General features: G+C 43.1%; 1 protein-coding gene across 5 annotated transcripts in view; it reads right to left on the reverse strand.

Annotated features, from left to right (window-relative positions):
- Nucleotides 1–5640: 5640 nt before the first annotated feature.
- The window catches only part of LOC127007226 (beta-alanine transporter-like), a 65261-nt gene continuing 56249 nt past the window's right edge, over nt 5641–14652 (reverse strand). For all 5 annotated transcript variants that reach the window (XM_050877934.1, XM_050877931.1, XM_050877932.1 and 2 more), the window contains 7 exons: nt 14145–14313; nt 12909–13035; nt 11974–12107; nt 9828–10042; nt 8165–8343; nt 7854–8032; nt 5641–7293 (listed from right to left, as the gene is read on the reverse strand). In XM_050877934.1, the coding sequence (XP_050733891.1) occupies nt 7041–7293; nt 7854–8032; nt 8165–8343; nt 9828–10042; nt 11974–12107; nt 12909–13035; nt 14145–14313 (1256 nt within the window). In that variant the 3' untranslated portion in view covers nt 5641–7040. The remainder of the gene's footprint in view (nt 7294–7853; nt 8033–8164; nt 8344–9827; nt 10043–11973; nt 12108–12908; nt 13036–14144; nt 14314–14652) is intronic.

The following is a 14652-nucleotide window of genomic DNA, read 5'->3' on the forward strand; positions in this document are numbered from 1 at the left end:
AGCCTAACGTCACTGCACTTCGTAACATTATAACATACACACCACATGACGTAGAGACTTCAAGTTTGCGGCAGATTAAAGAGTAAGGATGGATAAACAAATGCTGGTATATTCAAAGCTGCCGGGTTAGGGAGAGCCGTGATACTGATAATGTTAAGTGAGCAATTTTCAGGAAGACGTCACAACGTTGCCGACTTTGCCATGCAGGGAGAACCGATTTCATGGTACGTTCCCGCCCTTTAGGGATTAAGCTGGTATTTTTAACATAGCCTGTTTGAAAAGCCTCTCATAGCACCTGCAAATGTCATAATAGGAGCTGGAAAGCCTCTCGTCATAGATCTTACAGTGGTTTCATGGACTGTTTTGTGACCCTGGTGATAGTTATACACGCCCTCTGTACTATGAACGGGAAAATTTCCCATGAAAATCCAGCTAATCTTCTCTGTATAGTTTTCCACATAGAAGTGTTAACACGGAACAGCTTGCGGGAAGAAGTGGTGGAGGCGAACAGTGTCCACCAAATGAAGGAAAGGCTGGATGAATGTAGATATGGAGATGGGACTATTAGAGCTTAGCTTGGGCCTGGTAGACTACAAATAGGTAAATACACACACACAAACACAATAAAGTGGAGGTATATGAGTTGTCGGGGAAGCTGAAAGAAGGGAAAGCTGCAGGACCGGATGGAGTCTCAGGATATATATTGAAAGAATGCAGAAACGAACTGGTGAGACCAATATATGACATCATTAAATGCTCAACAATGGTACAGTGCCTAGGGAATGGCGGAGGGCCGAAGTAGTCCCCATATACAAAAGTGGAAGGAAGGAAGAACCCCTATGATCAGACCAAAGTTGGAATATGCGGAGGCAGTGTGGTCTCCCCATAAGAAGAAGCACAAAGAAACTAGAAAGAATACAAAGGATGGCAACAAAAATGGTTCCAGAGCTGGAGGGATCGACATACGAGGAAAGACTAAAAGAAATGGACTTACCAACACAAGAAGAGAAAGGGGAGACCTAATACAAATCAACAAATTATTGAGCAAAATGGAAGAAGTAGACAACGAGGAGTTACTACTAAAAAAAGACATTACCACCAGGAACACAAGAGGACATAGTAAAAAACTGAGGAAGGGAAGATGCTTGAGAGACATAAAGAAATATAGCTTCCCACAAAGAAATATAGAGGTTTGGAACAGGCTAAGTGAGGATGTAGTATCGGCGAGGAGTGTGCAAAGCTTTAAGGAAAAGTTGGATAAATGTAGATAAGGAGACAGGACCACACGAGCGTAAAGCCCAGGCCCTGTAAAACTACAACTAGGTAAATACATTGTTCACTCACTAAAGCTCAAGGTTACTTACTAATGCTCATATTTTTCCCTCCTTGTTTCCTTCCCTCCTTAGCAGTAGTGGCTTCCTCCCTTTCTTCCTTGGCAGTGGCTTGGTCCCGGCAGCAGGTTCTGAAGGAAGAAAAAAAAGAGGAAAAAAAAAAATCCAGGTCTTGAATATGAGACTTTCTGGGCAGTGAAGTTCTCTAACATGTTAGTTCTCTATAGTATCAAGGGAATGGAATGACAGAAGGTGGTGTGTCATAATTTCATGTACTTTTATTTGGGTTATTTAGGGGTGAAATACTACACACTACAGACAATCATTACTATTAGAATTAGCTCTCAGTAAACCCTCCATATGTCAGACTATTGTGGTAACTCTCGATTTAGGCGAGTTTGGTTTACGCGTTTTTGAAATAGCGCGGGGTCCAAAACCCAAATAAATATTTAATTTACACATTTTTTCACTTATACGAGATATTTTCTGGAGTGGCCACCAGATGTCTCACGCAACTGGACTCACACGGTGCCGCGGCCACACAGCTGAGCTCAGTTCTTCCCGCGTGCCACTTGAACAACAATACAGTTGAAGGCGGCTGTCTTACAATTGGCTGGCAGTTATGAATACACGTTTATGATCCATGTGGTGTCATCTGCTAAAGTAAGGGCGGTCGCTTGCGGTCACCCATGGGACAGTTGGACAAACCTATATTTTTCTGGTAGTTTTCTGTGTGTTATGAAATAATCTGCTAACTCTTTCTGTTAAAAAATCATGAAATCACTAATATCATGATTGACTTTTCAATGTCTATTGAACGTAAACCGCTGCTGCCGCCGCAAAATAGTTCACAGAGAGGTTCAACTTGCTTGCTGTTTCCATATTTCCCTCACCGCTCACAAAAACCACAAGCGGACAAACTAGAACAAATCCGGGCAAATTAATACTTTTAATGCTGTGTATTCCCACAGCGCGCATGCATGATGGACAGCAGAATGACTAATTTCATAGGGGAGATATTTCTTGCAACACCGGCCAGTGTAGTGGACCTTCTTCTTCTTTTGACCTGTAACGCTTTGTATCGCTTCTTAGGTCCTCCTTCTCCACGCTTTTACACTTCACAACATGCACTTAGGGCCGCTTTCACTGTCATTTTGTTTGTTTTGATCGTTACCAATGGCAGCGATCGCCGCTATAGTATTTCCACGTGAAACTGGCCGATCGGGTAGTGGCAGCTGCGGGGTTAGCCTTGCCCTGCACTTACCACTTACTCTCAACACCTCTCGCTTCGTCTGCGCCTGCCACTACCCCATCAGCCAGTTTCACGTGAAATACTAAGCGGCGATCACCGCCATTGGTAACGATCAAAACAAAGTGACTGTGAAAGCGGCCCTTAACTTAACAGTGCGCACTTATACACGTCACCCTGAACTTGGGTGTTTTTCTGTCCTTTTCTTTCCCTGATTTTGCTTTTCTATGCCCTTTTGCTATTTTTCACTATTACTTTTCAACGTCGCTGCCATGCATTACATGTCAAAAGAAGAAGAAAAAGAAAAGGAAAACAACACCGGGAGTCCTACAATTTTCATAGACTTGAGAAAAAGATTTTTGGACTGTGGTTTCACAGCACGGGGTGTCCTCTTATCTTGTTAATCAAGTAGTAAGCAAAGCAGCTCTGCCAGTCCATTTTACGAGTCTCTTGGTGGGCCATCTTCCACTGCTCCTCACTCCTCAGCCACTGCCGTCGTCTGTTTGTTTACATGCACCTGTTCGGTACCCAGGTACCCACGCTCGTACTCAGAACCGTTTTCCATTCATAAGGACAACCAACGACTCGCTCTTGGTTGGGCACACGGGCAACGGGCAACCACGGTTGCCCATAGTCCCAATGGTTGGACACCGCCTTTTAAGGCAGTACGCATGACGCCGACGGTAGGTAGACGTGACTTGAACATGTCAAAGCAACGCGAAACTCGTGGCGGTAATGCACGAAAGTCGTGACGGTAAGAATTTAGGACTAAGTGCTAAACTTGAGGATCACGAAACTCGGATAGCGCGAAACTCGAGAGGGTACTGTATACAAGAATGATCAGAATCACTGGTCAACTTTGAAGCAGCCTTAAATTGCTTGGTGAAACATGTAGCCATACTACTATATTTTACTCAGACTCAAGTACCTAAGCTATTTCGTAATCTTGGATATTCCAGATAAGGTCTCCCCCAATAGGTCTGATGTATGGAGGGTTTACCATACTAATATTATGCCCATCTACATCTATCGTTTAATACAAAACCATACAGACAATAACACATATAATCATGTATGTGGTATACTTGCGTGCCTTCCTGATAGGGCGGCGGTCACTCTTAAATAAACTTCACCTTCGTCGCTAATGTGAGTAAGTTAGAAATAATATCTTCACTGTACCTTGACTCACCAAAATCAGGCTGTCAATAAGACTCACTCACTCACTCACTCGCTCGTTAACACAATCATACAAGATGTAACTAACAACAGGGAACTCTAATCATACTAAACAGAGTGACTATACCATTGTAGCCTCACACTAGCATGCTCGGTGGTCACTGTGGCACAAATCAGACACTTTTTGCAGCCATATCACAAGCTCTCTCATTCTTGGCCATTCCCTCGTGAGCCACATTTTCTTAAACATATCTGGCTCTCACCATGACACTTTCCCAAGGCCACAGAGAAGATTGACGGGGTTTTCATGGATGTAGGGATGTTTTTCCCGTTCATGGTGCAGAAGTCGGGTAAAACTATCACTGGGATCACAAAACAGTCTATGAAAACCCCAGCAAGAACTTCTTTGAGAGGTGTTTTCATGGGTGTGGGGATGGTTTTCCCATTCAAGGTGTAGAAGTCAGGGAAAACTATCACTGGGATCACAAAACAGTCCATGAAAACCCCAGACTTTTCATACAGGCGAAATGAGACTCCGAGATGTTTAAATATACAGGTCTGGGTCGTCTATAAACATCAGTGTTCCAGAGCCTGTTTCCTAAGCACTTTCTTAAGGATTGTGTAATACATTTAAGACACAGCATTAGCATCTGAGTGGCCTGGGTAATCCCTGACACACCAACACATCCTAACATGCTACGCCTGCTACCTAAGTAAGGCCTCATGTCTTTTAACTCGACACAAAGTAAAAAGGGGAGCATAGAGTCATTACAGAATTATGACAAAACTGGTGGAACTATTATTACATGTTAAAGCTTATATACTACACTGTGGGGCCATTCTTGTGTGTGTGTGTGGATATGATGATTAAGGATATAAGAATACATTCCTGTGTAGCTAGGGGATCACAAGAACATTCTCTAGCAAGGCGAGGGATGCGATTAGACTTGATTGAGGTTTATAAATGGATGACAGGCTCTTATGAGGGGGATATTAATAAGGCTCTGATGGTAAGAGAACTGGGTAGGACACATAGCAATGGTTTTAGACTGGACAAATTCAGCTTCAACAAGGACATGGGCAAGAATTGGTTTACCGACAGAGTGGTGGATGAATGGAACAGGCCTGGCAGTCATGTGGTAAGTGCCAATACTAAAAGTGTGGTGGATGAGTGGAACAGGCCTGGCAGTCATGTGGTGAGTGCCAATACTAACAGTGTGGTAGATGAGTGGAACAGCCCTGGCAGTCATGTGGTGAGTGCCGACACAATAGTCAAATAAAAAAAATAGATTAGATAAATTCATGGACAGTGAGGTTAAGTGGGGTAAGGTTCACGGGAGCTGCCTTGTACAGACCCACCGGCCTCTTGCTGACTCCTTGCATTCTTAAGTTCTTGATCAGACATGAGGAACCAAATGAAAATAAGCACCATAGACACTGATAAGGAGCTAGTCTGAGTATATATAATAATCCCAAGGCAACAGAACTTATACATAAACACAATAGGTATGAATTATTTACAGCGGCAAGACTGACATCCGTTGCCGAAGCTTCTTAAATTACAAACACATGCATGTACTAGGCTACATAATATATCGTTTTTCCAAGACATGTCTGAATGAGTGCATGCTCAGTGCTCTACCTTATAAACTATGGAAGACTTTGGTGCCGTATCACAAGCTCTCCCTTCTCCTCCTCCTTTTGTTTTTCCCTCTCTTCCTGGTTCTCCTTTGCTTCTCCTCCTCCATCTCCTTTCTCTCTATTCCTGATTTTCTCTCTTCTTTTTTCCTTTTTCCTTTTCCTCCTCCTTCCTTCTTTTCTCCTACATCTCTTTCTTTCTTTTGCTTCTCTCACTTCCTGATTCTTCTTTTCTTTTTTCTCCTCCTCCTCCTCCTCCTCTTCTTACTTTTCTCCTCCGCCTCCTCCTCTTTCTTCTCCTCCTCTCTTTCTGAGCCACATTTATGAGTTAACAGCTACATCATTATAGCAAGGAGCAAATAGCCAAAGAAAAAAGTACAGTCATTCCTCGGTTTATGAGCAGAATTATTTACGGAATGCCACTCGCAAATCCAAAAAACTTGTGAACGAAAACTGTAAGTGAAATATAGTGCTCAAAACACACAGATCGCACACTAGAGCAAAAACGTATAAGCGGACACGAGTGTGCGGGGGCAACCTCTGCGAGTGTATGACGCAAGCCGAGACCCCATCAAAATTCCGATCATTTTCCGCTCCGAGCGCTCTCGTCTTGCAGCGTACATAGGGAACCCTCTCTCACGTCTGCTTCGACTTGTACAAACACAGGATGCTCGTACGCCAAGTCACCGCTCGTAAACCAATGCATTTTCAGTTAAATTTTCTTGCTCGTAAATCAAAGCACTCGTAAAGTAAGGGACTCGTAAACCAAGGAATCACTGTACTTACATTTTCTCCACTCAGTAATGGCATGAAGCAAATAGCCAAAAAAAAAAAGTGACTGGAAATGAGAGAATATGTAAAATTCAACAATGGCAAAGGACAGTTTCGATTTAAGCTTCTGACACTGTTTTTAGGGTTGGTAAAAAGTGACACTTCTTACTTAACCTGTCCGCTGTGATTAGCATGGATTTGGCTTTCACTGGTAGCCTGGTAACATATAGTCCCCGGTCTTTCCTTGCCTCTGTGCTGGATAGTGGAGTGTTTTGCATGTGGTATTGGTATGCTGGATATCCCCTCCCAAGGTGCAGGACTTTACATTTTTCTTCATTGAATTGTAGCAGCCACTGTTTGTTCCATTCCTGTTGCTTGGTGAGGTCTTCTTGTAGGAAATCCACAGTCAAGGGGTTAAGGGAGCGCTTGCAATACTATACAACCATTAGGAAATCAATAATTCATACATTACACATATTTACAGTCTTAAATCGAAAAAAGAAAATTCTCTTCTGAGGTAGGTAACATGACAAGTGAGATAAAAAGGAGAGAGCTCAGTGGTTACATATTTCAACTGGTTATGATGTCACTGATGTAGATGGGATTTTAAAGACTATAATGAGGCTTGACGAAGGCTGGGTTAGGTCAGGTTAGGTTAGCTTCGTTAATGACTGTGTCTCCGCCTTCGTTACGTTGTAATAGGTTGACTGAGTGACTGACTGGGTGGTTGAGTGGGTTGCTGATAGACTGGCTGATTGTATGACTGGTTGACTGATTGGCTGACTGTATGGCTGGGTGGGTGACTGACTGGGTAATGGTTGAATGCCTGGCTAGCACATTTCCTCTCCTCCTCCTCCTCCTCCTCCCATCAATCACTACACAACAGTAACTTTCCGACTAGATGTAACAAGCCCTGTCCTCTCCTCTCCCTCTTCCTCCTCCTCTTCTGCCTCCTGATTCTTCCTGCCATTCTCCAGGGGGTGTCTGGGGCTCCTCTGTCTCAGGTCGGCCTCTCCTGCAGCCTCTGTACCCCCGCCTGGCGCCATGGGGGGCAGGAGGGAGCTACCAGCAACGCCCTGCTTGGAGATGTCGCCTGCGTAGTCTGTTGTCGGTGCTTTGCTGCCGGGTCTGTAAAAGAGGCTGTCTTGGAGTACTCACGGCAGACAACCCAAATCATCAGTAGTGATATGGATGATCATTTGGTGGTTAGATAAGGTTGCTATCTATAGTTCAGGTCCCCTCTGTCTCTCCTCCTTATATTAGAATGTGCATATAATCAGTTTTTCGTTTTTTCGTCCCAAAAGTCTACGAGTGGTTAGTCAGTCAGCAGATGGGGAAGGAAATGAGAGGAGGAGGAGGAAGAGGAGAAGAGACAAGAAGAGAGGAAAACGCAAGGAGAAAAAGAGGAAAAGAAACAAGAAACAGGAAGAGAGAAGAAAAACAAAGAAATAAAACAGGAAGGAAAAAGAGAAAAAAGAGAAAAAAATGAGAGGAGGAGGAGAAGAGAAAGAGACAAGAGAAGAGAAGGAAGAGGAGAAAAAGAGGTAAAGAAACAAGAAATAGGAGGAAAGAAGAGAGGAGAAGGAAAACGAAGAAATAAAACAGGAAGGAAAAAGAGAAAAATTAGAAAAAAAATGAGACCACCACCACCACCCTCTCCCAACCCCCCTCAACCCCCACCAACACACCTCCGAGGGCAGCACACACAGTAGTCCGCCAGGGTCCAGTGCTTGCCAAACTCCTCCCCTTCCTCCAGTGTCTGTGGTAGGTGCTGGTGGAGTGTCTCGGGCAGCAGCAGGGAGAACACACCGCCCAAGTTCAGCAGCACGCCCATGATGATCAGGGGCAGCACCATCATCTCCGAGCCCTGCATATGGTGAGTACAGTGATGTATATGGGACACTATCACCGGGACACTATCATCAGTTTCGGGTGGAGGTCAGTTTTGGGTGGAAAATACAACTATAGATAATTACACCCCACCCACACCCACACACACCAAATGGTTGATGAGAGGGATCACCACCGGCCCTATCATGCCCGCCACAGCTGACACAGACAGGCCCATGCCCCGCACCACCGTCGGGTACAGCTCCGAGGCCATGAGAGGCAGTACAACGAATGACGATGAGATGCCGAACTTGCCGATACAGTAGAGCACCAGCGTCACAGTCGGGTCTGCGAGAGAGAAGTGAAAAGCTGTATGGGGCAAAATATGAGTGAAGGGCAGACAGGTAGTAGGTGTAGAAAGGGAAGAGTTTTAAATGAGAGGATGAAGAAAATAACGGAGAAGTGTAGGCGATGAACAAGAGGTTTTCAGGAAAAGGAGGGGTTGTAGAGACCAAATATTTGCACTGAAAATGTAAAGTTGAAAGATATATAGAGAAGGATAGGAAGGTGTTTGCTGCTTTAACCCGGTAGCAGCGACGGGCCAAATTTGTGGCTTTACCATGAAGCAGCGATGGGCCAAATTTGTGGCTTTACCGTGTAGCAGCGACAGGCCAAATTTGTGGCTTTACCGTGTAGCAGCAACGGGCCAAATTTGTGGCTTAACCCGGTAGCAGCGACAGGCCAAATTTGTGGCTTTACCGTGTAGCAGCAACAGGCCAAATTTGTGCCATGATTTAACCCCCAAAAAACAGATAATACATAAAATGATCACAAAAGCTTTGATATATATTATGAAATGGTTTGTGTGAGTGAAGATTTTTTCTCATTTTTCTCGCTTAGAGGGACCATTAAGAAACATGATCCCCGCTGCTACCGGGTTAATGGACCTAGCGAAGGCATAAGACGGGTTGACAGGAAGGGGTTGTCGGATGTTCTAAGGATATATGGTGTGGGAGGGCGTTCTATAAGGATGCAAGTGCCTCTGTACGCATCAATGGTGAGTTGAGTGAGAGTTTTGGTGTTGGTGTGGGTGTGAGACAGGGGTGTGTGATGTCACCATGGCTTTTTAACGTGTATATGGACGGTTGTATGAGAGAAATGAAAGCCAGAGTGGGGAGCTAGGTCCAAGGCTGAAAGAGGTACAGATCAAGGAGTCTTTGGTGGCGGGCCAGTTTGCAGATGATACAGTATTGTTGGCAGAGAGTGGATGAGTGTGACAGGGTGTGTAAGAGGAGAAAGCTGAGTGAATGCTGGAAAGAGTAAGGTTATGGTATTTGGGAGGGTGAGAGAACAGGTCATTGATTTTGCAAAGCCATACAGAGTTAGAGCAGAGAGCACAACGAAGTGGAGGAGGTGACGGAGTTTAAATATATAGGGACAGTTTTATGTAAGTATGGAAGGTGAGGTGAGGGAAAGAGCAGTGAAGGGCAGACAGGTAGTAGGTGCACTGGAGAGAGTTAAGAGAGGAAGAAGTGTGAGCATGGAGGTAAAGAGGGGAATAAGAAACAGTAGGGATGAAAGAGTGAAGATGCTGGTTAACTCGTGCACATATAAAACTCTTGTATAGGGATGAAAGAATGAAGATGTTGAGTTTTGCATATATATAACTCTTGCATAAGGAATTTGGACAGTACAGAGATGAAAAAGTTAAGATGCTGATTAACTCTTGCATGAGGGATTTGGACAGTACAGGGATGAGATAGAGTAGAAAGTCGAGGAGGGGGGAAAAACGCACTGAACTCTCAACCTTCCATCCCCTACACGCTCCCTACCTTCCTGGGTCACCACCGTAGCGACACATGCACTGCCGCCCACCACCATGGAGAAGCAGAGCGTCCAGCGGCGGCCCCAGTATTCCATGGAGGGCCACAGGAAGAGGTACGTGGGCAGCTCAGCAACGCCCGCAAGGAAGAAGTTGAGGTAGGCATCCCCTCCTAGCGCTGGGGCATAGTAGGACAGACCAACGTAGACAGAGGTGTTGGTGAACCTGAGACAAAGAGGGAAGAGACAGAAAAGGATGCTGAGATTGTTGTCTGAGGATCTGGGGTGAAAGAGTGAAGATGCTAGTTAACTCTTACATAAGGGAATGGACAGTATAGGGATGAAAGAGTGAAGATGCTGGTTAACTTTTGCATGAGGGATTTAGACAGTATGGGGATGAAAGAATGAATATGCTGGTTAACTCTTGCATAAGGGATGAAAGAGTGAAGATGCTGGTTAACTCTTGCATAAGGGATGAAAGAGTGAAGATGCTGGTTAACTTTTGCATGAGGGATTTGGACAGTATAGGGATGAAAGAATGAATATGCTGGTTAACTCTTACATAAAGGATTTGGACAGTATAGGGATGAAAGAGTGAAGATGCTGGTTAACTTTTGCACAAGGGATTTGGACAGTATAGGGAAGAATGAATATGCTGGTTAACTTTTACATAAGGGATTTGGACAGAATAGGGAAGAATGAATATGCTGGTTAACTCTTACATAAGGGATTTGGACAGTATAGGGATGAAAGAGTGAAGATGTTGGTTAACTCTTGCATAAGGGATTTGTGATAACTATTTGTTTATGGGTGTGAGGGAAGGCTATATCATTGCCTCATTGAGAAAAGAAAATTACTGTGTAAGGGCCATATTTCTAAACATATTGGGCTCCCATTACAACTTTTAAGACCAGAAACAAACTCCTTCTATACTGGGAAATAAAAAATACACAAGGAGTTTGAGGGAGTGGGGGAAGGCAGTTTAGATGCTATAGTTTTTCATATATATATATATAAATATATATATATATATATATATATATATATATATATATATATATATATATATATATATATATATATATATATATATATATATATATATATAACTCTTGCATAAGGAATTTGGTCAGTACAGGGATGAAAGAATGACGATGCTGTTTAACTCTTGCATTTGAAAGAGAAAATTATGATGTCCAGATTTCCTTTTCCGAGAGGAGGGAAAGAAGAAGGAGGAGGAGGAGGAGGAGGAGAAGGAGAGTGAGATGGAGAAGAATGAGAAATGAGGAGGAAACATGTAAGGGAGGAGGAGGAGGAGGAAGAAGAGCTTACCAAATGAAGGTTATGATGCGAGTCTTGCGGCAGAGTTTGGGAGTTTGGAAGAGGACGAGGAAGAGGAAGAAAAAGAGAAGAGAAATGAGTGGGTGGAGGAAGAGGAGGAAGAATGACAGTTAACTCATGCATATATATAACTCTTGTATAAGGAATTTGGACAATACAGGGATGAAAGAATGAAGAGGCTGGTTAACTCGGGCATATATGTAACTCTTGTATAGGGAATGTGGCCAGTATAGGGATGAAAGAATGAAGATGCTGAATTTTGCATATATATATATATATATATATATATATATATATATATATATATATATATATATATATATATATATATATATATATATATATATATATATATATATATATATATATATATATATAACTCTTACATAAGAAATTTGGACAGTACAGGGATGAAAGAACGAAGATGCTAGTTAACTCTTGCATGAGGGATTTAGACAGTACAGGGATGAGATAGAGTAGAAAGAGGATAGGAAAAGAAAGGGGAAGAGAAAGAGATATTGAATGAGAAAGAGAAGAATGAAAAGTTGGAAGAGGAGGAGGAGGAGGAGGAGGAGGAAGGAGACAGCCTACATACCAGGTGAAGGAAGGGAGGATGAGGAAAAGAAAAGGGAAGAGACAGAGAAGAATGGAAAGGTGGAAGAGGAGGAGGAGGAGGAGGAGGAAGAAGGAGAGGAGAGGCTGCATACCAGATGAAGGAAGGAAGGATGAGGAAAAGAAAGAGCTATTGAATGAGAAAGAGAAGAGTGAAAAGGTGGAAGAGGAGGAAGAGGAGGAAGAAGAGGAGAGCCTACGTACCAAATGAAGGTTATGATGAGAGTCTTGCGGCAGAGGTTGGGCGTCCTGAAGAGGTCCATCACGCCATAGGTCTTCTGGGAACTGGCGGGCTTGTCCTCCTTGCCGGCCATATATTGCTCCACCTCGAACTTCCTCTGGGGAGAAAAAAAGAAAAAAAGAAAAAGGATTAATAATGCTATGTTCTAGTTTGCAATGGGGGAAAGGAAGAACAAGATGTAGTAACTTGCAAGGGAAAATAGACCTTGTATAGGATGTGCGGAGGGCTGGAAGTCTCGTAATCTATTCTCAGTGTGTTAACATACTCTAATATATGTAAGAATAGGTCACTGTGCCTTAGGATTTCTCTGCCGGAAGCCTTGTTTATACGTTAAGAGATGAGGAGGAAGGGGAACAATAAAATAATGGAACTATATATACTATACAGTGAAAAGGATTTACATGGAAAGCATTTACACAGAAAGGATTTACATGAGAAGGATTTACTGAGAAGGATGTATGCATGAGAGGAGGAAAGTGAGTAACCTACCTACCTATCTCTTTCTCCCTCTTCCTCCTCTTTCTTTCTCTTACTCTTCCTCTTTCTTTTTCTCTTTCTCCTCCTCCTCCTCTTCCTACTTTTCTCTCCTCCTCCTTCTAGTTTTCTTTCTCTTTTCCTTTCTCCTCCTCTCTTTCTCTTCCTTTTTCTCCTTCTTTCTCTGCCTTTTACTGTTTTCTTTCTCTTCCTCCTTCTACTCCTCCTCTTTCTTCTTCTGTGTCTGAATCTATCTCTTTTTTTCATTTCTTTACCCCTTCATTCATATCTATCTCCACCACCTCCTCCTCCTCCTCCTCCTCTTTCTTTTACAGTGTCTGAATTCAACTTTTTATTTCATTCCTTCCTCATCAGTCACAACCTTTATCTGTCATGCATCCAGCAAGTCCCTATCTCCCCTCACCCTCAGGTTTGCCATGTAGTTCTGGGGCAGCTTCTTGCCGTTGACTCTTGCCATCTTCTCCATGATCTTCTCAGCCTCATCTACACGCCCATTCGCCAGCAGCCAGCGGGGAGACTCTGGCAGCACCCTGTGGAATGGAGTCAATCAGCGTTAGGGGTCAGGGGTCAGGGGTCACACTCTTAAACATGCTTGTCAAGGCTTTCGTAGGGGTTTTAGTCATTTCCAGGGGTAGTTTAATGACCCTGGTGATAGTTTGACTCTTTTTCTGTACCATGAACCCAAAGAAACATTTGACAGGAGTTTTGGGCATTTCCAGGGGTGGTTTAATGACCCTGGTGGTAGTTTGATTCTTTTTCTGTATCATGAACCTAAAGAAACATAGTTTTCAAGGCTTTTGTTGAAGGTTTAGGTATTTCCAGGAGTAGTTTTATGACCCTGGTGGTAGTTTGACCCTTCGTCTGTACCATGAACCTAAAGAAACACATATTTCTCAAGGCTTTTGTAAGAGTTTTAGGCATTTCCACGGGTAGTTTTATGACCCTGGTGGTAGTGTGACCCTTTTTCTGTACCATGAACCTAAAGAAACACACATTTGACAAGGTTTCTGAAGGTGTATTGGGGCATTTCAAGGGGTAGTTTAATGACCCTGGTGGCAGTGTGACCCTTTTTCTGTACCATGAATTTAAAGAAACACATATTTGACAAGGGTTTTGTTGGGGTTTAAGGCATTTCCAAGAGTAGTTTTATGACCCTGGTGGTAGTCTGAGCATTCTTTTGTACCATGAATAAAAAAAGACAAAAAAGGGAAACAGAAACCCCCCCAGAAAACGACAAAGAGAAAGAAAAACAAAGAAAAAACAAAAACAAAATGAGACAGATTGGAAAAGGTTACACATGAAAAAAAAAAAAAAGGAAGCTTGTCTATCTGTCTGTCTGTGTATCTGTCTGTGTGTGTGTCTGTCTCTGAAGGTTACCCACACAGAAGAGAGACAGAGATGGAAAAGGAGAAAGAGGAAGATTAATAAGAGAAAGGAAAGAAAGAAAGAAGAGGAAGAGGGAATGAAAGAAAAAAGAAAGATAAAGAAAAGACAGAGAAAGAGAAAGAAAAGAGAGAAGGAAGACACAAATACAGAAAAATACAGAAAAAAAAAATGACAAGACAGAAAAAAAGATCGAAAAAGGTTACACACATAGAAAAGGAGGCTGCCCACACACTGTCAAACATGTGTTACTCACCACCAGAACAGTAGGAAGGCCAGGAAGGGAATGGTGGTGGCCAGGGACAGCTGCGCCCAGTCCCTCACCATGTAGGCCACGCCCGCCAGCAGGATCAGGGTGCAGGAATAAGCCACATTCATTACCACGGTGGTGTAGGTGCGCTGGGAGGGACCCACCAACTCGATGGCTGCAAGACGGAGTGTATGGTGTATGGTGGTACATTGTAATCTCTTTTTTTTCTCTCTCTTTTATGTTGTTTCTCATTCTCTCTGTGTCTCTTTCTGTCTATCTATTGTTCTTTGTCTTTTTCTTTGTGTATTCCTCTGTCTGCCTGTCTCTTAAACTGTTTTTTTCCTGTCTCTTTCTCTGCCTGTCTTTGTCTCTTTTTTTTCTCTCTTTTTTATGCTGTTTCTCATTCTCTGTCTGTCTCTTTCTGTCTATCTACTGTTCTTTGTCTTTTTCTTTGTGTATTCCTCTGTCTCTTAAACTGTTTTTCCTGTCTCTTTCTCTGCCTGTCTGTCTCTTT

Source organism: Eriocheir sinensis, chromosome 35, assembly GCF_024679095.1.
Source record: "Eriocheir sinensis breed Jianghai 21 chromosome 35, ASM2467909v1, whole genome shotgun sequence".
NCBI lineage: Eukaryota > Metazoa > Arthropoda > Malacostraca > Decapoda > Varunidae > Eriocheir > Eriocheir sinensis.